The sequence below is a fragment of the Poecile atricapillus genome, chromosome 1 (genome assembly GCF_030490865.1).
Source record: "Poecile atricapillus isolate bPoeAtr1 chromosome 1, bPoeAtr1.hap1, whole genome shotgun sequence".
In the NCBI taxonomy this organism is placed as follows: domain Eukaryota; kingdom Metazoa; phylum Chordata; class Aves; order Passeriformes; family Paridae; genus Poecile; species Poecile atricapillus.
In genome coordinates this window covers 89,507,771-89,532,687 of record NC_081249.1, presented here as the reverse complement: position 1 = coordinate 89,532,687, position 24,917 = coordinate 89,507,771, and the positions used below count along the sequence as shown (strand labels likewise).

Genomic DNA, 24,917 nt, shown 5'->3' with positions numbered 1-24,917 from the left:
TGTCTAACCCTTTTGGAAACAGCTGATACTTCTCACTTCATAACCCCATGGAGCAGCAAGCTCCAGAGGCTTAAACCTGATGTGTAAAGAAATAATTTAGCCACTAATGCATCCATGTTTGTTTACTGATTTTGAATACTACCTGTTTCTTATATTGCACAACTTGGTGAACAATTCCACATCCAGCTTATTCAGTGTTTTTCTGATTTTGTAAACTTCGATTTCATATATGCCTCAGCCTTCTCCTCTTCAAACTGAAGCAACCCTGACTTCTGATTTTTTTTTCCTTTTTAAGGCAGCTACTCTATCCCCTGCTGCATGAATTACTCTTCTTTGTATCATATCTAATTCATTAGCTCATTTTGGAGATGTAGACTCTAAAACTTTACCCAGTATTCAAAAAATGGGCACACTACGGTTTTGTATAGTGACAAAACATCATCTGTGTTATTCATAATACCCTTCCTGGTGATGTGATGATGATATCATTAGCTTTTTGGAAAATTGCTTGTGCTGAGCCAGTGATTTCAGAGAACTGTCAATGATGACTCCAGGACTTTCTTTCCTACATTGTGTGAAGAAGGTTTAGAATACTTTTACCCAGATTTTTTTAAAGTATTTAAAGCTTTTCTACCCCTTATTTGCCTGTCCACTCTGTCTTATGAGTTCTTTTGGAAGTCCTTTCCTTGGCATAGCATTTGGCTACCCATTAGCACGGCCCATGAACTTCTGTTCAGTATCTTCTTCAGGTCATGAAGGAATATGTTGACCAGAACTGCTTCCAGCAAGAATCCCTGAGGAACATGACTGCTGACTGTGCCATTAAAAAAAAAACAACAAACCAAACCAAAACAAACCCTGAGCATTACAGACTATGTGGCTTTCAACAGTGAAATGAAAGGAAACAGAGAAGAGACATCTCATATTTGCATAAATCTACAAAACAATTTTCAGTTGATTCCTATTGTGTTTATTGTGCCATCACAAGGAAAACCTTTGCCAAAGAAGCATCACTTTTCACACAATTTCATTAAAAAGAATAGGACCGTTGGAGAGGTGTTATGCTTGGGTTTTTAATTTATGTTTTAAGGAGGTTACTCAATAATCTAACTAGGATTTCAAGAAATAAAAGTATAAAGAGTTCAAATTAATTCAGGCTATTCTGTGTATACTTCAACCAGTGAAGAACTCAACTTCTTTAGTATTTTAAAATCTGACAATAAACTACTGTCCAGAGATACGATGTACTTCAGGAATTCAGTTTTTCAAGAGAATAGATAATAATAAACTTAACTCTTTTCCAATGAAGACATAATTTTCTCAGCATGCCCTCCCCCAAATACATCAGTAGAAAAACAATACAAATGCTAGAAAACCAGAATTACATCTCCAATTAACAGATCTCACAACCAGTGGCAGTTTCTGAACTGTATGTCAAACCAAACTCCTAGAATCTCACAATCACTAGTAATTCTGAAAGTCAGCTATCTAATCCATTAAATCCTTCAGGTCAACTTCAGCTACTTTTGTGTCCTGAAAAAAATATAAAAGGCTGTTTTCAGTATAAACATTATTTTCTTGGGAAGTATTTCTTGCAGCCTTGCTGAAAATATTTCTAAGAATAACAGTCTTTTAAGTGCTCTATTTATTGTTTCCCTTTACAAAGTCAACTATTTCCCATTAAAAATTTTCCAAAAAATCTTAACCAGATCCATATAGCAATACCCCCTTTTCAGGCAGCCAAAATCCTACCCTTTGCTCTTCTCAGTAAATACAACAAGTTTCTCTCTTCTTTTCCTGCCCTGTGATCTTGCTCATTTTAACAGTTTTCTTTCCTAATCTCATACAAATCTATAAAAAACCATCAATGTTTCTCAAAGGGTTGAGATGGTCATCTCTGCTCCATTACGAGGGACACATCTCCTCCTTCAATCTCCACTGCATTAAGCATCCCCCACAACCTGGCTTATTAATCAGTAATCAAAGAGTTATTTCCAGAGCAAACTACTTATATTCCCTCCTTGTCGCCTGACTAGGCCGAGGCTCCGTAGCCAGATTCTATTTTTTTAAAGCACACATATTTAACAGAGGTGACCACTTCCAAATAATAATGAACAGTTATCTGAAAGACACAAACAATTCTGTTTCTTCACCTGAGTGCCCTTCTCCTCCCTTTTGAAAGACAACTAGCTTTTTTTATTTACTTGTGCAGCCATTTGAAGTTATTAAACTCAGGTCAGGATTTATACTTGGATCATCTCTGGAGCTTTATATGCTGAAGTACAATCTCAGGGTTTCTTCCAGCAGATCTATTTTTTTTTGTCTTTTATCCTAGCTATTCCTTACTGAATTATTGCTGATATTTCCTGGCCATAGCCAATGATATCTACATGGAAAACCAGTAGCTGCTTTTAGTCCAAATACTTCTAGATGACTTTATGATGAGACATGAAGCTGAGGAAGAGCAAACCATGAGATTCAAGAACAGTGCGAGAGGCATGAATACTGGAAGCAGATCTGAAAGCAGGCAAATCAGCAACACTGGGCCTCAGCTTTCTGAGGTTATAATACAAAGTTGTCTGTTGGCAGCTGAAGTGGCTTTCTGCAAAAAGAGATGCAGCATTTTATTTTCAAGATGGACTTCCTCAAGTTGTAACCTATACGCCCTCCTCTGTAAGGCACTGCAAATTTGCTGCATATCTAACACATGGAAACAGATTTCCTTCAGCAGTGTAACCTCATTAAGGACTACATTTTAAAGGGGCAGTAAATTTAAAAGATTTAATTTTGATGGAGTAGAGAAGAAACAAATAGTCTCAGGAGGTAATTTGGATAGTTGTGTACTAAAAGAAATTGGAACAGAGAAGGAAAAGAGTCCTACATTTAAGAAAAAATTAAACATTTGTTTTAGGACTTTTGTCTCTTCTAGAAGTACCAGTAAGAGCTTCTGCAAAATTCAAGAGGCTCTTTTTAAAAGCAAATGATGCTCATATTTTTCTTGAATAAGAGGTAAGGTTTTATTAATGCCTAACGTGGCAGGCAATATGTACAAATTACTTAGCAATGTGTCTCTATATTATACAGCTAAAGAAAAAGAAGGCCATAAACAAGACAAAAAAATAGACTACTCTTGAATCAAATGCACACAGTGCAGGTACTCTTATGACAGAAAATTTGCCACAGTATCCCAAATTCCTGTTCAAAGAAATAATTAATTGGGTAGAATAAGTTTATGGCTACAAATAAGGTATGTCTCTCCTTTCTGAAGAACCTGACCAAGAATATTCCTACTGGAATCAAGCCTTACTGGCTATAAACCCTGATAGACCACAGTATTTTGGCCAAAGCACCCTTTCCTCTCCTTTATTCATTATGAAATTAACTTATTTACAGAAACATTCTCCTAGTATAACCCACAACAGTGTCTGAATAATTAGTTTGGTGTGTCCAGAAGACTAGTGATGAGAGGAAAACAGCTACAGAATTGTATGAGATTAAGAAGGTAAATTAAGGCAGAAAAGAAAAAAGAAAAATAAAAGAAGACGAGAAATCCTAGTGAACCATGACTTTCCTTCCCACTGAGCTCTAGTTATGTCTAGTCCAGTCCATGAGAGAGAAAACAGAGGAATGAGAGAAGCAGAATCATTTTCTAAATTAAACAGTCACATACTTCCTCTTATGACAGGAAGTTTTCAATGGACCATGCTAAATTAATGTACTTTAATGAATTTATAAGCTATGATGCAATGGCAGCTTTTCAGCCCCTCTGGAAATTGGACAAGGGGTAGTGAGAATCTATTCAAACTCTGCCCACAAAACAAAGCAGAGAGATACTTCTGGAAAATAACAGCAGTGAAACACTGCACACATTTATATTGTTGTATAGTGGCTTTTGGAGTTAAGGCAAAGACAAATTTGCAAATTCCCACTTCCCAGAGTTACTGCTTCAATTTGCTTGCACCCTGAAAGAATACTGCAGCTGATTATACTCAGAAAATAAATCACCCCATCCAGAAGGATGAAAACTGCAATTTTCCGCCCAGAAACTGAACATTATGTTGTCCAGAAACTCACAGGACTCCTCAGAGAAGCGTTCATGCAGCGTATCAAGCACTGCCTGCTGAATCAACTCTGATGGAATTTTAGTTTCTCTTGGGACATTCAGCATGTGTCTACTACAATAGATAGGTGGACAGGAAGAACAGCCTGAGACCACATAAAAGCAAAATCAGCTTCTAATATTGTTTTGACTGTGAAGCAGATGAGATACAAGATGGTTGTGGGTAAGAACTAAAATGTGTAGTGTACCCACCACGAGTCAGAGAAAATGGGTTACATTGTATAAGTTTACCATGTGTGCAGATTGCATACTGTCTTCCTTACTTACCCCCACATAGTCCTTTTTGGTTTCAATAAAAGATCTAAGTTTTATGAAAGATGACTGTTACAGCTTTTATCAGTTATGGTACAACTTCAGGAATATATTTTCTGTTTCTTCTAATACTCTCAGGATACATTGTATAAGTCATTATTCCATAACTTCTTTTTTATGCCCAGTAGGCAAATGCAGCCACTTAAAGCATATCTTGACATTATTTTCTCTAAGAGGGTTTAATACATCTTGCAGCTGTACTCCAAATAAAAATGAAATATGCATTTATTTTTATTTTTTATTCTTACTAAAATTGTCACTTTTCTATAACTTCCTATTTGAGAAAATGTACTTAAACAAGCTGTAATGTAAGAGCTTCTCTCAGTGGGAGGCCATTTTACAGTCCAACAAACACCACAATTGTTTTTCTAGATATTCTAATTAAATGTGCTTGTTTATAACCCTTCACAGACAATGTGGTTCCAAATGCTACCCTAATTATTCATCACCATCCTTCTTCCTTCTAAATATTTTCAAGTTATCATCACTTGTTCTTTGTAGCCACTACTTCCCCAGGCTGGAATTCAAGTTTTTATATGGCAGTGTAAGTGTGGGAGGTATTTGTTGAACTGCAATGAATTAAGACCAAATATACAGCCAGCCATTAACTTACTGCTTGTACATGTTTTAAAACAATATAATCTATAAATGGTAAATTCTGACGCATACAAAACGAATTTTCATCCAACTAGCACTTTCCATTTATAAGTAATTTAGCTATATATCCAGTACATAAGAACATAGGCCATATGCTTTCTAAACAATACGATAAAAAAATGCCTATGCAAAATTTCTGTCACTTTTATTTAATTTTAGTTGAAAGGTGGGGACATCACTGAAATCTGTTCTGGAATTCCAAGTCAACTTCACCTGTATCCTTATCACAACATCACCTTTTGGATCTAGTATAAGCATGAGAGGTATCTGTTCTCACCACAGTTTCTCCCAGCAGTCAGTCTGTGATTCATATTATTCAGGCTTTTGTCACTTGCTTGTATTGAAAAGGATGATAAAGTGTGTGAAAACTCTGAAGGCAGGTATTTCAGATATCTCTGGATTAGAGGTTTGAAAAAAAGCCTAAGAAAGCAAAATAAGTGAAACCCTTACCAAAAGGCACAGGCCTTTTGAGAAATCAAGTAGCGTTATTTTTTTTCACATATGGCAAACATATTCCAGAGAAGCAACACAAGCAGCAAAATACAGAAAGAGTAAGCCAAACAAACAAACAAAGAACAAAAACACACAAAAAAAAAAAAACCCACAACAAAAATAAACCCTTTTTCAGCAATTCTAGACCACTCTTGCCCAGTGTAATCCAGAGAAAGTCAGAGGACACAATAGCATTTACATGAATGACTACATGAGCAGTTCCCTTAGTGGGGCTTACCATTACTACCATACTTCTGTAGTGCAAGAATTTCATTCTGCCTTACTGCTACAGAACCAGGGTACAGAAAAAGTCATTAGTTGTGCTGGGTTTTAGTGATTAAAACTAGAAGTTCATAAACAGCATTTTTGTTGTGTGATGTTTGTTTAAAAAAATGAATAGAAATGTCATTCAGGAGTAATTAAAGAAACATTTCTGTGATCTACAGATTTGGTAATTTTCTAGAAAGAGCTCAAAATAAAACAATAATTTTTACAGCACGCTAAGCTACTGAGAATTCTCTCATTTAGTAGTTTCATCTGCTATTGAAAAAACTTATTCTGTCCATAACTAAATACCTAATCCAGTTCTTTATTTGTGGCTGGATTTTCTCTGCTTTCCTGCTGACCTCTGGAAGTACACACCCTATTTCAGTAAACAATCAGTTTTGGTCACTTTGCTTTACACCTCAGGCAAATGTTTGTATACAAAAGTGGGGCATTTCTAGACCACCCTTGGAGACTGCTACAGTGGCTGAAAAGGAGGCCAGCTCCCCCTTTTTTTTTTTTTTTTTGAAATCTGAGAAATTTCCAAGCAAAATCAAGCAATAAACTTTCTTGATTAGCAATAGCTGCAATCCATCTTACACCTTCATTTTAAGGAACAATCATCTTGGTATTATGACATTCCATAATGTACTATTTCATTATCATACTAAAACAATAATCACATTAGCAAGGTTCCTGTCTCCTTTCCTCACATCAAGAGCTACACGCAGATACTCCTTTTAATTGCTTCCAGAGAAACATCTGGTGCTGCCTATGTAAATGTAACAGATCATAGTGCATCTCTGGGTATACCTGACCACTTCATACAGCTTGTACAGACTAGGTTTGGGGAAGCTGACAAACCCCTTCAGCCTGAATCAGTGCTGAAACAATCTACATTCACACACAACTGTGATAGTTCTTCTGACTGCAGGGCGACAATGAGCTTTCAAAAATATCCTATAATCAGCCACTTCTGAAAGTTGCGTGGATAGTTGTGTGGTAAGTATTGGTAAGAATAACATTCAAGACATCAGACACAGCTCAAACATTTAATCTAATGGTTCAGATTTAATAAAAATGATGACATTAGATCTGGACAGATAGGATACAGAAAAGTTAAGGTAAAAAGGCAGGCCATTTAATTGAGGCCAGCCTAACCACCATAAGGAAAATCAGAATGTATTTGGTGGAAGTTTTTGTTTGATAAAGCTGAAGATGTTCAAATTTAGTTATCTTAGGTTTTCATTTGTTTTTGACTGTATTGGTACTGTAGAAGCACCACACACAAAGCCATCATTTCCTGAGTCTGAAAAAGTCCTGAACTTTTTCTTTAGGAGTTCAAGATTTCATCTCTGCATTATATTGTGAAAGATATAACATACTTTCTGTGGCTGAATGCAATGTAAGATCCTCACTGATATCTGCTGGCTTCAAGGGAAGCCTGAGTGTTGGTTTTAGCAAGACCTGGAACAGCACTAGTTTAGCTTTTAGACCAGCAGAAACATAAGAAAAACAACATTGGACCAGATCAAATATCCATCTCTGACAGCAACCAATGAAAAAAAGAATGTAAGTGCAGAAAAGCATGGATACTCTCCCATCTGTGGTTTCACCACTTCCTGTAGAGGTGGCTGCTCAGATATGCAACAGTCCCAAAGCAATTTTTCAGATTAATTTGTTGAGTCCCTTTCTGAATTTGTATAAATTTCAGCATGCACTGTATCCTGTGTCAAGGGGTTTTGTAGCCCAGTTGTGGATTTTTTTAAATGCAGCATTGTTATGCTTGTGTTGAATCTTCCAGGTGTTAACTTGTTTTGATATTTGTCAGTTTACATTCTTCAGTGGATAAAGCAATTTCTCCGTATCACTTGCAGTTTTATAAATCTTCATTCCTCTGTATCTTTATTCCTCTGTAACCATAACTTGCAAAGCATTTATCCTTCGTGCTGAAGAGTCCTCTCTGTGTATCTAGTCACTGATCCTCTGTTGTAACTAATTAAATTGTTCAGTTGCTTGAAAACAAGAAAAAAAACCCTCTAGACGGGTTTTTACTGCATCATTGGCTTGTAACTCACTTTGCAATTATTCCAGCTAATGACTTCACCATTTGGAGGCTGACAAGTCAGAGAAAAGGAGAATTAAAACCCAAGCTGGTAACATATTTAAAATGATAAACAGATTTGAAAAAAAATGGGGTGAATTTATTTAAATATATTTCCACTAGAATTCTGAGCTCATCTATTTAGACTGGTTTTTTAACACGGAGGAAAAGTGAAGCAGGAAGTATATCTGTCTTCATCAATTCATTATTCACCAGGGATATAGAGCTATGATTGCCATTTGCAGTTTAACAACCCCAGGAAACTCTGCCTGTAAAGAATTGTGTTGAAAGGGAAAATGCAACACAATTTTGGCTTGCACAGATAAAATTCAGATCCTGTGTGCACATCACCTTTGCAGTTCTGTTGCAATGTGGACATCCACTTATGGGTGTCCTCACAAGAGCAGAAGCTATGACACACCTGTGTCTGTGGAAATTACAGAAGTTTGCCAGTTTAGAGTCAAGAAACGAAGTTGTGTTCCAGATAAATATAACATGTGATATCTATATGCCAGGTGGGAAGGCAAGCCCAGTACCCCCTCAGGGTAGTCAAGAGAAGCACATGGTTTACATACGAATTACCAGATCAGATGGAAATGCATGCACATGAAAAGGAGGTTATAGCAAAGAAGGGAAAATAAGCCCCAGAGAAGATGTAACCCCCTGATGAACACAATGGAACCGATACAAAACTTACTATGTTAATCACCTGTTACTTTGTGATTACAGTGCAGCTGGCAGAAAAAGTGGAAAAAGCTGATACAAAAGCATAGATTATGGTTACACAGGCCACGTTTATGCATTTATTGGTTGACGTTTTGTGACTAAAGTAAGACTTACAAAGCGGTCTTCTAACAGGTCTTTGAAGTATTTTACTTATAACCTGCATAAACTCCTAGCTCTGCTTAAGAAATTTACAGTGTACTTATCCCTAAATGGGCTTCTCAGTCATAGTTGCAGCCTTCAAAATTTCAAAACAAATTTCAAAAAATTTCAAAAGCAAGGCATAAGTTTAAAATTTGACACTGCTAACATCTTCTAGGACCACCAACACAAACATGATAAAGGAGTTCAGCAATGCTACACTCATTCATTAAGATGTGTGGAAAGCCACTTAATCAGAAACAAATCCAACACAACAGGAGCACTCACCAGTGACTGCCTAAACAGGAAACACTTCTTTGGGTCAATCCCACAGGCAAGGATGGCAGCAGTGGTGTCCAGGATGTTCTGGCGCAGAACAGCTGGCTCCTTGGGCATGGTGAGAGAGTGCATGTCCATAATGCTATAGAGCACTGAGCTGCACTTTTCCTGCAGATTCACCCAGTTCTGAATGGCTCCAAGGTAGTTTCCCAGATGAGGAGTCCCAGTTGGCTGGATACCAGAGAAAATCCGATCCACTGCCATGTTCTATGACAAAGCATTGGCAAAATTAACACACACTTTTTTTTTTTTTTTCCCCCCAGATTCTTTTATATTTTATAGTCATTTATAAAGCTTCATTTATGCCTGTCTCTTCTCCCCTCCTGTCAGTGTATTAATATATAAATTACCTCAGAACTGATAATTGCAGTAAGTCAGTTAAAATATCTTATAGCAGAGAGACTGACAACTACCACAATTTAAAGCTGTCAGACTGCATATGCAAAAAAATACAGCCGTAAACAAGATTGGCAAACGGTCTCAGAAACCAATTGGTAGATTCCTTCATCTTCTTTTGCACCAAAGCTGTATGTTTCTCTTTAGTTTCTAAACCCACATTTCAGTTTCTATATCCACTCTGATATAGAAACTTAAGGTCACAGTGTAGAGAAACTCAAACATCTTTGCAGTAAACTCATGCAATGTCCCAGTAGATTGCTATCTTAAGTCTCATGAACATTGAAGTCTTATTTTTCTAGCTGCAAAGAACATTTTGAGCAGTTCCTGAAAGAAAACTACTTCTTGACCCAAAGGTCAAAGAATAATGAAAGGGACCATCAAAGTTCTGAAACTCCTTATTTTGGCAGCAATAGAATTTCTAAAAGAGATCTACAAAGAAATATGGATATAGCTCAAGATCACACCTGGAATACTGTCCATGCATCAGGAGCAGTAAAATGTCAACACTGGAAAAGTGTTCACAGAGAAACAACAAAAACAAGAAAAGACTAAGAAGCTGAGGTTGTGAGCAAAGATTAAAAAGCTTGAAGCATGTATAGCTTGGCTAAGTGACAGTTACCATCTTAGAAAGTTTGTTTTCCTGCATCCCAGCCCTCCATCTGACCATTTTCTCAGAGTCCCGAGCTGTCAGCATATGATCAATTACCTCCCTGCCCTTCCCAAAGAATTCCACCATATTCAGAAGTAACTCAGCAATGTTTTATGTGAAAATGCTTGTTACATGCCAAGTTGTAAGAGCATGCAAGACCGCTCAACTTATAAATTAGGGTTCCCCCCGCCCCCCACAGCAAGCTGTACAATACAAATACTCAGACTCAGCTGTGTGGCAGGATCATCAACTTCATTATGCCTGTGGCTGCATGATTTTTTTCCTGCTAACTTTTATGAGCAACATCTATAACTTAGCAGGAAGAATTTATTTACTGATGTAGTCTGTTTTCTTTTCTGTGAATCTCTTACAAATGTGTGTGGGGGAAAAAAAAGTCATACAACTATTAAACCACACAAAATGGTAGTAAAAGTCAAAGCCAAGTACCATTACTTTTAACTATTAAAAAAAGGACTTCAAATTGACTCAGTTAATTTTGACTCAGACTTGAGAAAAATTAATGAGAAAGTGTTTCCAAATGGAATAGGACTTTTTTTACTTTTAAATATGATCTATAGGTCATAAAGGCCTAGACTATTTCTTTCTAAATTTGCTGAAAAATTCTCTTTTCTTTAAAGTAAACTTGTGTTTCAGATCAAGACAATTTTCGTACCCAATGTTTAAGTGTTTGTGCTGACAGACGAGAGAAGCTTTGGGCTAGCTGCCATGCTAATTTCTCCTCCTCACATAAATGCCTACACATTTAAGTCTTGATGGCAACCCCTTCAACCCATCCCAAATATCTTCTTGACTTCTAGTGTACTCTTGAGTCAGTTTCTAAGTGCTCTTGGAGAATATCCAGCACAGGAGCTTCAAGGTGCTTGAAGCAACGAATAGCACACCATTTCTTCCAACAGCACTTTTGGCCTCCAGTCCTTGAGTTCCAGTCTTTTACCACCCATGTGCCCCTTTTCTTCATTACACAAAAATGGAGTTACGATACTCAGTCTCTCACTTGGCATTTGATTCCTTGTTTTCCTAGGAACCTACATCAGAGCATTTCTCACCACTCACAGAATCCACTCACCTCCCACTACCTGGCCCAGAACCACAGCCAGATTCCTGTTAACAACGAGAAGGGCCAGGTGCTCTCCTACAGAAGGAGGCATTCAACATTCCAATGTGTAGAAATTAGATGAAGTCATATAGAAACCTGGGATTTGCTGGACTTCAGAGCTGTACTTCTATTACTACAGGCCTAGAGCAGCTGCTAGGCAATGCAACAGGTACTTAACAGGCATAACATTTGTCTTTTGCTTCCTATGTTTCTTAACCAAGACAATAAAAAGTCAGGAAGGAAATAGTTGACCACTAACATGGTGTTCTACCCCTTCTGGGATCCCACAACAGTTTATCAGAGCACATAACCCTTTTTCATGTCCATGTCTCCCCTCACTAAGCTCAAACCCTGATGCTCCTTCCCATTACTTCTCCCCACAGTACTTGGTGGTATATGGGCTTGCTTTCTGATACCCATTTAAATGCCTGTTTAACAACACTCTTCACACACCATACTTCAAACTAATTTCTAATTAAGCTATTACTGCCTTAACTCCAGTGGCTTTATATAAAATTTGTTTTCTACCTGCACAGTTATAAAAGCTAAGAAATTTTATCATGTGCCAAAAATGCACTAAGGACCCACATCAATTAAAGTATGTTAGGATGACCAAGTTAAAGCATAGTGCAGAAACTTGCACATCTTTCAACTTCAGTCTAGTAAAAGACAGCATCACCTGACATGTCTCCTGATGTTACTTTTCCCTGGGACCCTGAAGCTGGTGCTACTTCAGTGCAGGAGCAGCTCTGGGATAACTGTGTGTTATACCAAGGCATAGGAATTTCTGTGCAGTTAGCACAGGTCAGCTCATACCTTGATCCAAAAAGTGCTGACACCCTGAGCCTGTGGAGAACAGGTCTGTCTAGAAACTTTGCTGGTCCCCAAGTCGCGCAGACTCTGATCCCTTGCAGCTGCAGTCCTTGCTTCCCATGTTTCCCATAACATGTTCATTATCTGCCTTTTCAACTTCTTGAATCACTGTCCAGTCTGTATATAATTTTACTATGAACATATTGGATGTATTGGCAAAATTGTGTCCCCTAACGTGAATATAATACACTCAATACATAAAAATGCAATAGTGACATTTAAACAGGCAGTTTGAGAAGGTCTTTCACCAAGAAAATACAAGACATCAGTGTCTCAGCATAAACTGCATGTTCAAATACTGTACTAAATCCAAATATTCAAAGGCTAACAATGAGCTAATGAAGGTAGGTTTGTTGTAATACTACGTAAGTTAGCATCTGGTGACACACTACACGTTGAAAAGAAAACACACAATGTACAATGTCAAATGGACATAGTTTCATATAAAGAAAGAACCAAGTTTTCTATCCATTAAAGAGAATACCTGTGAAGGCAAGCATGACATCTTTAATGGTGCTTTGTATGTTCAAATGGTAAACAAATACTTACAAAAGGTTTGTTGAGTATAAGGGCAATAAATAGCAAGTGAAACGTTAGAAACAAACAGTAGCAGTATTATATTCAGTCTAAGCTCAGCAATTACTTAACCTGAAGTAGAGAATTCACAGAAATAAGTAAATCCAATAATGAAAACTGAGCTAGGCTGAACCTGAGTAAAGCATTAGCAAATCCATTACAAAGAACAAACCCATACTGGCTCCCAGCTGAGGGACCAGTTGACTAGAAGTCTTTCATCTTTAACTCCTTTGATTCCATTTAACAACATAAAGCACGAGAAGTTACAGCAAACAGGGTGGCATGAAATATTCCATTGTGTTAGCAGAAGTCTATATTGAAAAAAGCCCACACAAAACACCCTCAAATGAATCTTGGATTTCTTGCACTAAAAATATACAGAGAACATTGCTCCTTTGGAGAGAGTTTATGTTCCCTGTTTGTTCACTCCGTGAGAAGCAGCGGGCAGCATAGCAGCGTGGCAGGGGACTTCTGCCTGGTACCATGAAATCATGGGGCTGGAATGCACTTCAATGGAGCTGTTAGGTCAGGGGATGGGAGCTGTGTGCTCCAAAGTACTGGAGCTGGAAAAGGATAAAAACAAAAGGAGTGAAGACTTCCCAATGGAGCAGAGTGAAAGCCACAAGACATGCAGCTCCAGCCCACAGGCACTCACTCATTCAGACATCTGTAGTAAGCACAGTGTGAGCCTGCTGTTCGTATGTTTAACTCTGTGTGGTGTGTGCACCTACATCAGTAGTGCTGCACGTTAATCCTCACGCCTGGCAGTACCTGACAGATGACTTAGCATCTACTATTTGTTTTCTCTCTAAAAGATCTCTGCATGGCAATTCTAAACATCATAGTGCATTTCTCAGTTGTGTTACCGAATCAGGATTGGCCCCAAAGCCATTAAGATTTAGGGGTTCTCTCACCTAACCTCCCTTTTGTCATGAGATAAACAACTGCCACTCCTTATACTGAAAATATATCAACATCAAAATGCTCTCAAATTATCAGGAATAAGCATTACATCCTTATCCCAGAGGAGGATGGCTAAAGTCTGGTCCTGCCATTCTGCAGCAGGGCCATATCCATTTTCTATGCAAAACTGGAAAGATGACAGCTTCCAAAAGTCCAATTCTGCTCTCTTGGATCAAAGCAGAGCTTTTCTCTGTACGGAAGAAGAGCTCCCAATGTCAAGGCCTCAATTCAGCAGTCAAAACCACAATCATTCCCTCTCATGAGATAGCTGTGTCAGAACTGGAAGACACACCAAAGCTGATAAAGGAAAAGATCCATGCAGATCCAAGCATCCCATATTACAGCCAATTCTTGGTATCTTGGTTATATATTTCATGTTTAGCTTTATGAATTCTGTGACTGTTGAACATTAGAATTTATTTACCTGTTGAATATACATATTTGTGTGGTACAGTCAAGAAAAAATTGTATCTCAAATACATAGTAAAATCAGCCGTAAAACAGCTGCCCCTTTACAAAGAGTTACAGAAATAAAATCAAGTGAAAGCATTCACAAGACTTAAGTTCTCAGAATCTCTCTTTACAACTCCACATAAATATTGCCATCACACACTTGAAGCCCGTAGCAGACAGGCTACAGTTATAAGGTAACATATGTCTATGCTTTCATCTCTCTCAGGTTTTAAAATCAGAGAAACGTAGCACCCGTCCAAGGAGCTAGGAGAAAGCTGCCAGTAGACAAACAATTCTCAGGATCATTCTCTCCTTTTATTTTGGCATAGGCATGTTATAAAATTACTTAAAAGCATACATAAAATTGTGGCTGGTTAGAGTCCAACTAAGACCTATTGTTTAACACAACAAACCATTAAATGATCACATTAATCTTGCCCTAAAAGTACAGAGGTGGTGCCTGTCAGCTTCTCAATCTATCCAGTCATGGGGAGACAGATATATCTTCAAAATCAAATTCCAAGGAGGCTTTTGCTAATTATATCCTTGGAGTGACTGAAGGTAAGGACAAAGCTTTGGACTAACCAGCTTCTTTGGACTTTGCCCATGACTATCCCAGCAGCCTAACAAACTAAAGATAGGCTTATGCCTCCATCTATAATATATCTTATAAATATTTTAATTTCTAAATAATAAGAAGACTGACTCACAAACTCACCCTGAGCTGAAACAAAAGCAAGAGATTTTAGACCCAAACCCCACAATGTTACAGAAAACTGTGACAGTATTACAAGAGCAGCTGCAACAGAAATCACCCCCCAAGCCACAGCGGTGGTTACTATTCACATGCTATAGCATTTAGCTGCTCTGCTTTATTTTAACAGCCATTTACTCGGGGCAGAACAGGTGAAGAGCCAAGTGAGATCTGCAGCATCAGAGCTAATTCTAAACACAGGTGGTGGGCACGGCAGAGAGAGCAGGAAGTCGACAGGAGAATCACTGCTGACATGTAGGACAGGGAAGATTGATGGCTTCCCTCTCTAGTTTTCCCCACTGTGTAGGCACGCAGGGGGTGGGGGAAAGGGACGGAGAAGCTGCTGTGCTGGCGACATAACACACCACAAGCCTCCACAGCACCAGCACTGATTAATGACACTGGAACGACTCAGGAAACAGCAAAGGATCATTCACAGACTTTGCTCTTCTTGTTATAATTTTATTCGTGGGGATTCATTTTGCCCCAGCTGTCCTGAGCTGAAGCAAGTTCAAATTTGCCAGACGAAAAGAAAACGTGGAAGCCAAAGGGAAGAAAGAGCAGCATAAGCAAACACAGACATGCATTAAAAAAAAATTGGAAAATTTGAAATTTCAAACATGAAGATCCTCTCAACAGGGATCAAAACGGAAAGAATAATAAAACCATAACAACACAACCAAAAACTTGTTCCAACCTCAGAGACAAAAGAAATTCTTTGACTGACAAAAGTCACCAACTACTGCATCTTTTGCATCTGTCTACAATTTTTTTATTTCCCTTATTAATACTTTGCAACTTCAAAGCTCTGGTTGCTAAAATAATATGCTCGTCTGTTAACACTGGCTTAGCAAAACCTGTCCTGAGACAGTTACTAAGCAGCAAAACGAAGGGAAGCCAAACAAGTCAGATTTTACTAGCTAAAGCATAAATTTTAAAGCCTAATTGGGACAATTTAAGTATTAATGTTGTTACAGAAAGGAAAAAAAATGAAGGAAAAGGGAAACTTAGGAGCAATGTATGTATTGCATACTTTGTTTCATTTATTGTTTTTAATGCAATTACTTCTCTGCAAACTTGCTGTAGAAACTTTTAAACATGTTTCTTTTGATCTGATAATTCAATATGTCAAATTCATCTGGTACAAATGCTATTTCAACATGCTTAATTCTTAAAATGAGAGATTAAAGATCTAACATTAAATTAGAAAGAAACATATTTATACCAGAGCAAGTTTTCAGATAAATAGCTTCTGAGAAAAGATTAACTCGTTGCCCAGAAACTGAACTAAATTAAGATTTAAACGGCACTGCTTAGTATCCCTTTCTTGAATGTCAAATGCACTCAAACTTCAGTAGGACTTTAATATTTATATTTCAAATGAGAAACACATTTAAAGGAGGAACATTTACAGCACATACTAACCCCACCCTATAAATTTAACTCTGCCCTCTAGGGCTAGCAGAAGAAGTCAGCGTAACTGCGGCTGGCTTAGGCTGCCCTCTCACGCTGCCTTGCTGGAGATGACTCAGCAAATGGCTCCTTTCATGTGGCTCGCTGCATCCCGCAAGTGGATTCTCTCATTTGCTTTATGAGCCCCACGTGCCACTCGGGGTGCTAATGACAGCTGCACTGCCAGAGCCGAGCATTATCTACAGCAGCCTGCCACAGTCCTGCCGCCACACACCACAAGGTTCCTCTGGACCTGAGGCAGCCACGGACCCTTCCCACCCGTATGGAGCGAACAGGGGATAGAAGCTCTGGGTAGGGACCTGGAGGCAGCCGGCAGCCTCCTGCCTCAGGAGAGCTGGCTCTGGCTCTCTGCAGAGGCCTGGGACAAGAACCTGTGCTGACATTTGTGCAGAGCTGCTGAAGGAACCGAGCGCTGGCTCTGCATGCAGCCAACAGCGGTCACCAATCTAACCCTAAACCACAGTGCCTTCCTTAGCAAGGACACAGCATGGTGGGTTTTGGTTTTTGTGCAGTGCTCCTACATCTCCTTATGTTCTCCACATCAGCTTGAAGGACAGCATGTTAGAGCTCCTGTTCAAAGCTGAGCCATAATCCAGCTACAGAGCAGGTCCAATGCACACTGAAGCACTCACTACTTTTGCATCTCCTGGGTTTCAAAGGTGTGCACAGAACTGCAATTAATGGTCTCAGATGCTGCCTCATGCAACCTTGAGACTTGCCTTTTCAAAGCTGGGACAATAAAGTTTCTTTAGTCAAACTGTCTAACCACACACATTAACTGCAGGTCTTACCAATCCGTTTCACCCAGGGTAGGTGAACAGCTAAGAATTTATAACAATATTTTTTAAGAATTACCACATAAGGAAAGTAATTAGTGCCTCACTGACAGGAATCTGCAGCAGGAGCTAAACCTGAATTATCAGCAGGAACATTCTGGCCAGACAGGCAAGGCAGAAAGGTAAGGTCAGATCAGTACACGCTGCTTCCAAAACCATCAGATGATGCACTTGATGCTCAAAAACTGAAAATCTGACAGTTCCAGAACTGCAAGCATTTCTTGGAAGAGGTAGCACCAGGGAAAAGGAGAGGGAGAAGCAGGACAACCTTTGTTACACTGTGAAGAACACCCCTAAGATACAAATCCATATAAAAAGTAGTTTATTTCATTGAACAGTGTGATTGAACCAGCAACAACTGAAGTTTTCAGGCACAGGTGCCTCCTGGAAACAGCTCCTCAAAGCACCCACCAGGTCTGGCTTCTTTCTGATCCATATGCAGCCCCTCAAAGCACACTGGCATGGAAGCACTGGGCCAGAGAGCCTACAGAGAACCTTGGGTTCCACTCTGCCACCTCAAGGAGTTACTCTGGATCAGTCAGCTCAACTTCACTTCCTGGAAAAATACAGGACCAAATAACAAACTTCAAAGAAATTACAGGAATAACAGAAGACAGCAGTATTTCTCAAGAACTAGCACCTCTCAAAAACTCTGATAGCCTCTAGCACAAGAGATACTAGAATGGAGAAGAAATATTAAAGGTTATATCCTGATTTTCATTAAGTTCAAATACTATCTCAGTTCCCAACAAGCTAGAGGAATAGCACCTCGAATACAATATTGTATGCCAGGGATGAAACTGGAGAGAAAAAAAATCTTGAAAACAGCACTTATTGACAGCTTACAGTGGTTGGGGTTTTGATCTAGATGATGGTTTAATCTAGATGATGAAATGGAGTATTCGTTAAATCTGCAGACAAAACAAAGTTGGAAGGATGATAAGGGCTCAAAATAATCTTGACAAAGCCAAGAAATGGTCTGAAAAAACAGAATGCTATTTACCAGGCAAAAGTACACAGATTCATACAGAAAAGTCTACTCAACCACACAAACACAGGAAGGAGAACAGCTGTCCAGGCAACAACTACAGAACAGGGTCTGGGGTTTGTAATATTTCAAAAGGTGAGCATGAATCAGTATCATGTAGCTGCAAAACCACCACATTTATGAACTACACCAAAAATTGCACAGGAATATGTGAAAAGGATGAAAATCCAGGAGACAGAAAACAATTTACTCGTTTTACTCAGGATGAGGATGGCCTCAAGCCACAGAAGTTGGATAGTTTTAGGTCCTGTACTTCAAAAGAGTGGTAGAAAGAAGCCATAGAAGTTTAACCAAGTCCAATGAGTGACCTGAACAAAAAAGATTACAGAGGAAAGCCTAAAGTGTTTTTAGTCCAGTGGAAGGAAGACTGTGAAAGTAAAAGGTGTTAAACAATGATCTTAAGATGAAGTAAGAAAGATTCAGATCAGATGTAAAGTTTCCATGAGTAAGAAAAAGACAGCATTTCAGAAGAGTGCTTAGAGAGGTATTTTATTTAAAAAAAACCCAACCCCCCATATATAGATATATAGATATACCGATATATAGATGTATGTAAGGGCACTTAATTTTTCTTTTAAGACAGGGGAAGCACCAGATCACCCAAAACAGGGTCTGTTCTAGTCTTTTGAGTCTGTAATCTTACATAGGTGTGTTTAAAGTAAAAGTGAGATGACGAAAGAGGATGGAAAAGGAATCAGAATTATATTTAGATAGATTAGATCTAGTGTCATTTCAAGATTAAAGTCCTTCTACCTGCATTCAACAAAAATTTAAGAATTGAGGCCTTTTCACTGATAGCAGCTGAACACTGACAAGCTTTGAAAAACCATTCCATCTTGCTGAAAGATGGGAAATACAAGTTAACATTTAATACTTGTAAGCTGGTACATGCCCACATTTAGAAATGTACATTGCTCAACAGAGTAAATGTAATAGCAACAAGTAAACAATTAGCATTTATTTTGCTACAAGATATATGTGGAACTGTCAAAATGCAGTGAAAAGTGTAATATATTTCTAAATTATAGACAATTTGATATATGAAAGGCTACTGTGATTTTAACGTGTTACATTATTCTAAGTACCAAAACTTTAACAATCATGAAGCAAAACAAAACTGAAGGCTAAAGAATGCCCCCATAACTAAATACTGCCATTACAGAGAAATTAGAGAAGTTTTGTTTTTGATCACAGTAGTATCCAAATCTCTTTAAACCATCTGATTGCTTTTACTCTTTCTCTGACCTCTAGCTGAAAGAGATTTTATTGTATTTTTTATATATATTTTCTCCAAGTGAGGAGTCAGCTTGCTACTAAGATTGCCCTATGGGATATAAACAAAGAATATCAACTTACATCTAGAGGGATGTTTTTTAAAAAATACTTTTTGTTTGGAATTACTATGTTTCTTCAGAATATTGTCCTAGAAACTCAAAGAGTAGTTCATTTCCTCTCCATTATTTTATTTGGCAATTTCCTGTAGCAAGGAAAAGCTGGCTTTGTTTCACACGGGTCCAAAATTAACACAGCTGTTCAAAAAACTTTCACCTTGTGGTCACAGCATGAAATTCACCTCAGGTGAACAGAAAAGTTTTAAAACCACCTGATGGATGTTCAGAGGCCTTAGAATGTGGAAATCCCAGTAAATTCCCTAATGATGCACACAGGAACGAAAAAAATACTACAGCTGGTGGTCCTCAGCTGGAGAGAATTATATGAATTTAAATATTTTAGACATAATAATCACACTTGTATAAGGGACTTCTAGAGAATTTAAAAAACCTTTCCTGGAGCAAGACAATACTCACAGACTACATTTAAACTGTTATCAGTGCAGGCTGGGCTATTTCCACAGAAAGGACAAATGACAGATGAGCAATGGATGAGCGGGACAAACACAAGTGTTCATTTGTGCTCAGATCAAGAGGATATAGCCAAGTGAGATGAAAATGGTGACAGCAAACTGACTTGCTTATCAGACAGCTTGAGCCCAGAAATATCAAATGAAAAGTTCCCTAGTTTGTGTGTGACAGTCACTGCTTTGCTTGTCCTAGAGATGTTCCTTGCTAACTTACCTGTATTATTCAAACTGGCCCACAGAATACCAGGCAAATCACCAACTCTCAGTTTGGATGCACCCCATGGCGTATATGAGCATAAAAAAAGCCAAGTGTTTTTACTCTTAGTATGCCTGAGATGTACAATATTCCATTTTCTTTGGGTACTGGCAAGTATTCTCAATACTGGAGATTTACAATGCTGCTGTGAAAATGTCCCTCTGAAGGGAGTGACAGGACCTCTGGCTGTTGTGACCTGGCTTAATGCTTGACGAACAAGAGTCAGAGCACTGACATTGATTTAACTCTGCAAAGATCTAAAATGTAGATATTGTAAAAAAAACACCAAACAAAACACTCCAGTGGAAGTGTGTGAGGAGCAGAATGTGAACTTGACTGCAGAAATTACATGGGCTAATTTGTTGCCAGCAGAGATGCAAAATGAGATTCAGTCAGGAATTCAGAGGGCTGGACCCCTCATTCCCTTTACATAAGCAACAAAGAGGCTTTGAAATGTTTGAAACTGTTTTGCTCTTCCATGCAAACGGAAAGCACCCTATGGATGCCTATTAAGTAAAGTCTTTCCACATCTTGGCAAGTATGTGATTTCAAGAAAAATATTTGCAAATGGATAACCCAATTCAAGAAGAAGTCAAAGACCACCTTTGAAAGAAACTTTGATGTGGCTATAAAAAGATTATATTTATGAAGGATAGCATAACGTGGTTCTGTTGTTAAAAGTTTGTACCTCCCCATATTTTTTTGCTGTTTTTCATGTAAAAAGCAATGCTGGTAAGCAGAAAAGTGAATGCCCATGAGACATAGGATTAAGGCAAAATCCTGGAAAAGAATGGCTCCCGACTGTCGGACAAAGACAAAACAATCCATTTAGCAATCTCCCTGCCAAAGGACAGGGATATGGGAGCATCCACAAGTGTGAAAGCAAATGACAAAAATAGCTGCTATGTGAATCTTAGGTGAAATCATCAGGAAGCCTGGAGTCTTCTATTAACATGGAAACGCTGCTATATCTTTCCCGAGGTACAGCTATCACACACAGATTTCAAAGTCAGAACTATGCCCCTGGCCAAAGGAAAAGATGATGGTGAGACTAGGAAGTTGTGAAGACATTTGCAATTCACTTTTTTTTTTTTTTTGAAGGCTGTCCAACAACCTTGAAATGAGATTAACAGGTCAGCCAGACTCTGAGGAATACACTATGCAGACCAATATACAGTAATTGATTGCCAATGAGTGTATGTGATCAAAAACAATAATGGGATTCAGAAGAACACATATTCCATCTGTCAGAATGAAGAATGCATATTCGCATGAATTTCATCTCCTTTCAGCCTCTGAATACTTCTGGAAATTGGAAGAATCTTACAGAAGCTCTGAGCTTCAAAAGTAGAAATATAGCACTATCTAATTCTAGGATCTTTCTGCAGAGGAATGTAAATATTGACATCCACCTACATAAGTGAATGAGATGGGCTTACCACACTTTGAAATACCAGTAAGAAACATTTAATTCACCTTCTAATCTGTACTGTAAGGATCCAAACCACTTATCCATAAACAATACATATAGTCTAAACAAAAAGAAATTTCTAGTCTGAACAGTTATGAAAGTGTCATCTAAACACAAATGAAGCATAGAAGGGTTTTACCTGCCTGTTACAAAGATAACATCCTTGAAGTAGTTTATAACATGAACTACATGCAACACCATGAGAACTGAGGAAAATCCTGTTTTTAAACGTCACGCAACACTTATTCTTCATTCAGTTACTGTGCAGACACCACTGAAGCAACTGGGTCAACTTCTCCACTCCATTGTTTGGCCAGCTCCAAGGAGCAGATGTATGCCCTAGCATAATTCAAAGAACTTGAAGCTGAACGTAAAAGCAAATATTTAATTTCTGGTAGCAATCATCACATTTCAGCACAAGAGTGAGGGAAATGAAAAAGTAAGTATATATATTTCATTGTCTATTTCAGTGTGTATACTTATATACCAATATGTATCTATTTCCTCTCACATGCAGCAAGAACTTCAGTGTACTCTCAAGGCTGATATCTATCTCAGGGGGCAAAAATATATTTAATCCCGTCCAGTGGATATATAGATTTGACTGATACAGCAGAAAATTACAAAATCTGCTATGTATTTGCGTGTGTTGAGGACTCCAAGAATGATACTGTTAGTTAAGGGCTCAAATAATCAAAGGGAAAACAATTTCAATTCACTGATTACAAAAACAGCAAAAAAAATATATGATCTAAGGTGACTAACTGACTTGGGGTTTTCCTTCACTTCAACTTCTGATCCTGCTGCAATTTGAGTAAATTCCACAAAATGTTTGTTCATCTAACCCTAGAGTCACATCATAAACCACAGCTTGTGTCATGGAAAAAGTAATTGTTAAGTGTCTAGAATAGCACTTGCTGTATTAGTAAATGGAAATTCTATCTGCCAATGAACCAGCATTAAAATGGGACCCCGGCCTGCTGTCTAGAGACAGAGGTGATCTGCTACAGACTGACTCACAATGCTTGCTCAGCATATGCACTGGAGAAATTCACACAAAACTTCAACATCCACGATGCCCAGAGTAGCATCATTCATTAAACTCACTGTACAAAAACACGTTAATAAAAACAGAAGTCCCTCAAGAGAAAAAACAGGCTCAGTCAAGACACTGAAAGCAAGGGCCAGAGGGGGAAAGAATGGTGGGACTCTACCCAAGCCCTGCCAAGATGCCAGAATAAAGGGCTGTTTCCTACTAAAACAATCTATGTTTGCCAGATTTTATTGTTAGAATTCCATTATGGAAATGAATAGGACCCATTCACGCCTCAAAGCTCCTTCATTTTTGTCTACAGTGGGGGCTCTCTCTGCACAGCTACAACAGTGGTGAAAATCCACTACAGACAAGGCACTAAGCAAAGCACATTACAAGAAGTCTCTACAGCTGGAAGTCTAACAAATCTGTGTAGAAACCTGAGATCTCTCAAATCTAGTAAAAACCCAAGAAATGTTTATTTTCACTGTATATTAACTTGCCTTCTGCTCTGAAAATGATACAAAAGCTAATGACTTCATTCTTGCATAAGGAACTATTCCACTGCTTTATCTGAAAGATAAGCCAGTTTCCCTAAAGGATTAAATATATTATTTAGTTATTATTTACCTATTTATTTATTTAGCTATTTAGTAATTAGAATAAAAACAAATGACTGATTAGGAAAAACTTCCATTCCAACCTGACTAGAAGACACCAGGGGTTTAATCCAAAGATTGGAATATGTTGCTAAATCTAGTTGATTTCATAAGGATCTGGGTAACTAAATAACTTTCAGTACCTGTGCCCAATAACAATAGTAAAAAATGTTAAGATTCAGGAAAAGAGGAAAAAAAAAAAAGGCACCAATTTGTACATATGAATCCACATAGAGGCTACATTAATTGGAAAGAATTTCTCAAATCACTTGTATCTCTCCTAAAGGTCCTGGACATGACAACATATTGAACCAGCCCATACTGGACACCAGAAAACATTGGGGTCCGTGCTGCCTAACAGGTATTTGCATTTCCAGCCTTTTTTCCTCAGTCAAAAGCACTTTGCTGCTTCCAACCTTCATGCTCTCTAGAAGAAAGAGATGCAACACAGGGGACTGCTACAATCATAAATCCAGGGCAAGCACTTAAAAATCTGACTGTTCATCCATCAATTTCAGCACATAAGTGTCTGGACAGGCATTCTGAAGCTGACCTGCTGCAGTAACCTGTGTATGTGTGCAACTTGTTACATGCACCTGGGGACTCATTTCATTAATGGTTAACAAAGTGACCCCTACATGACAGCAACAAATTCAAGATGGGAACATGGATGCTTTTAAATTGTTTGCATTTCATTCATAACATAACTGAATGATACTGAAAATTGAGCTCCCTCTCCCACTGTAGTTTTAACTACAATCTTTGAAATCCTTAAGGATTAGAGTCTGGTAATTTCAGTTACTTCCTCTCTCTGGAGCCCATATGGTAACTATAGCTAAAAATTTTGAAGATTTTATTTGCAATCTGGGAAAAAGCATTTTAATGGTCTTCTCCAGAACAACCCTTCAGTTTTTACCTGCCTTCTTCACAGCCATCTTTGTTAAAAAATATGAAACATGACCAGTTATTAACATGACTAGCACAGTAGCAATAGAGTGATCAGGTGGCCTGAATACTGAAGGAACAACACTTCCTCAAAAAAGGTAAATCAAATTTCACCAGACCCAAGCAATCTGAAGATCTCCTCTTAAAGTACTGACAGTACTGGCTAGAATCACTGAGGTACACAGAGGCCCAGCAAAGTATCAGAAGACCAAAACACAGGAAAAATGCAGCAGTCTGGGAGGTAGTCTGCTTAGCATCAATACTCAGTGAACAAAACCCATCTTTTGCAATTCTCTAGAAGATAACTAGAGGAAAACTACAGCAAATGTGGATTTGTTAAGAGCAAAGCATGCCAGATTATTCTAACTGGCCTTGAGACTCATTAGGCTGCCACAGCAG

At 38.3% G+C, this 24,917-nt stretch overlaps 1 protein-coding gene across 1 annotated transcript in view; it reads right to left on the bottom strand.

Annotated features, from left to right (window-relative positions):
* WARS2 (tryptophanyl tRNA synthetase 2, mitochondrial) overlaps positions 1 to 24,917 on the bottom strand; it is a 42,834-nt gene that overhangs the window by 11,557 nt on the left and 6,360 nt on the right. The window contains exon 2 of the mRNA XM_058864212.1: positions 9,102 to 9,359. Within this exon, the coding sequence (XP_058720195.1) occupies positions 9,102 to 9,359 (258 nt within the window). The remainder of the gene's footprint in view (positions 1 to 9,101; positions 9,360 to 24,917) is intronic.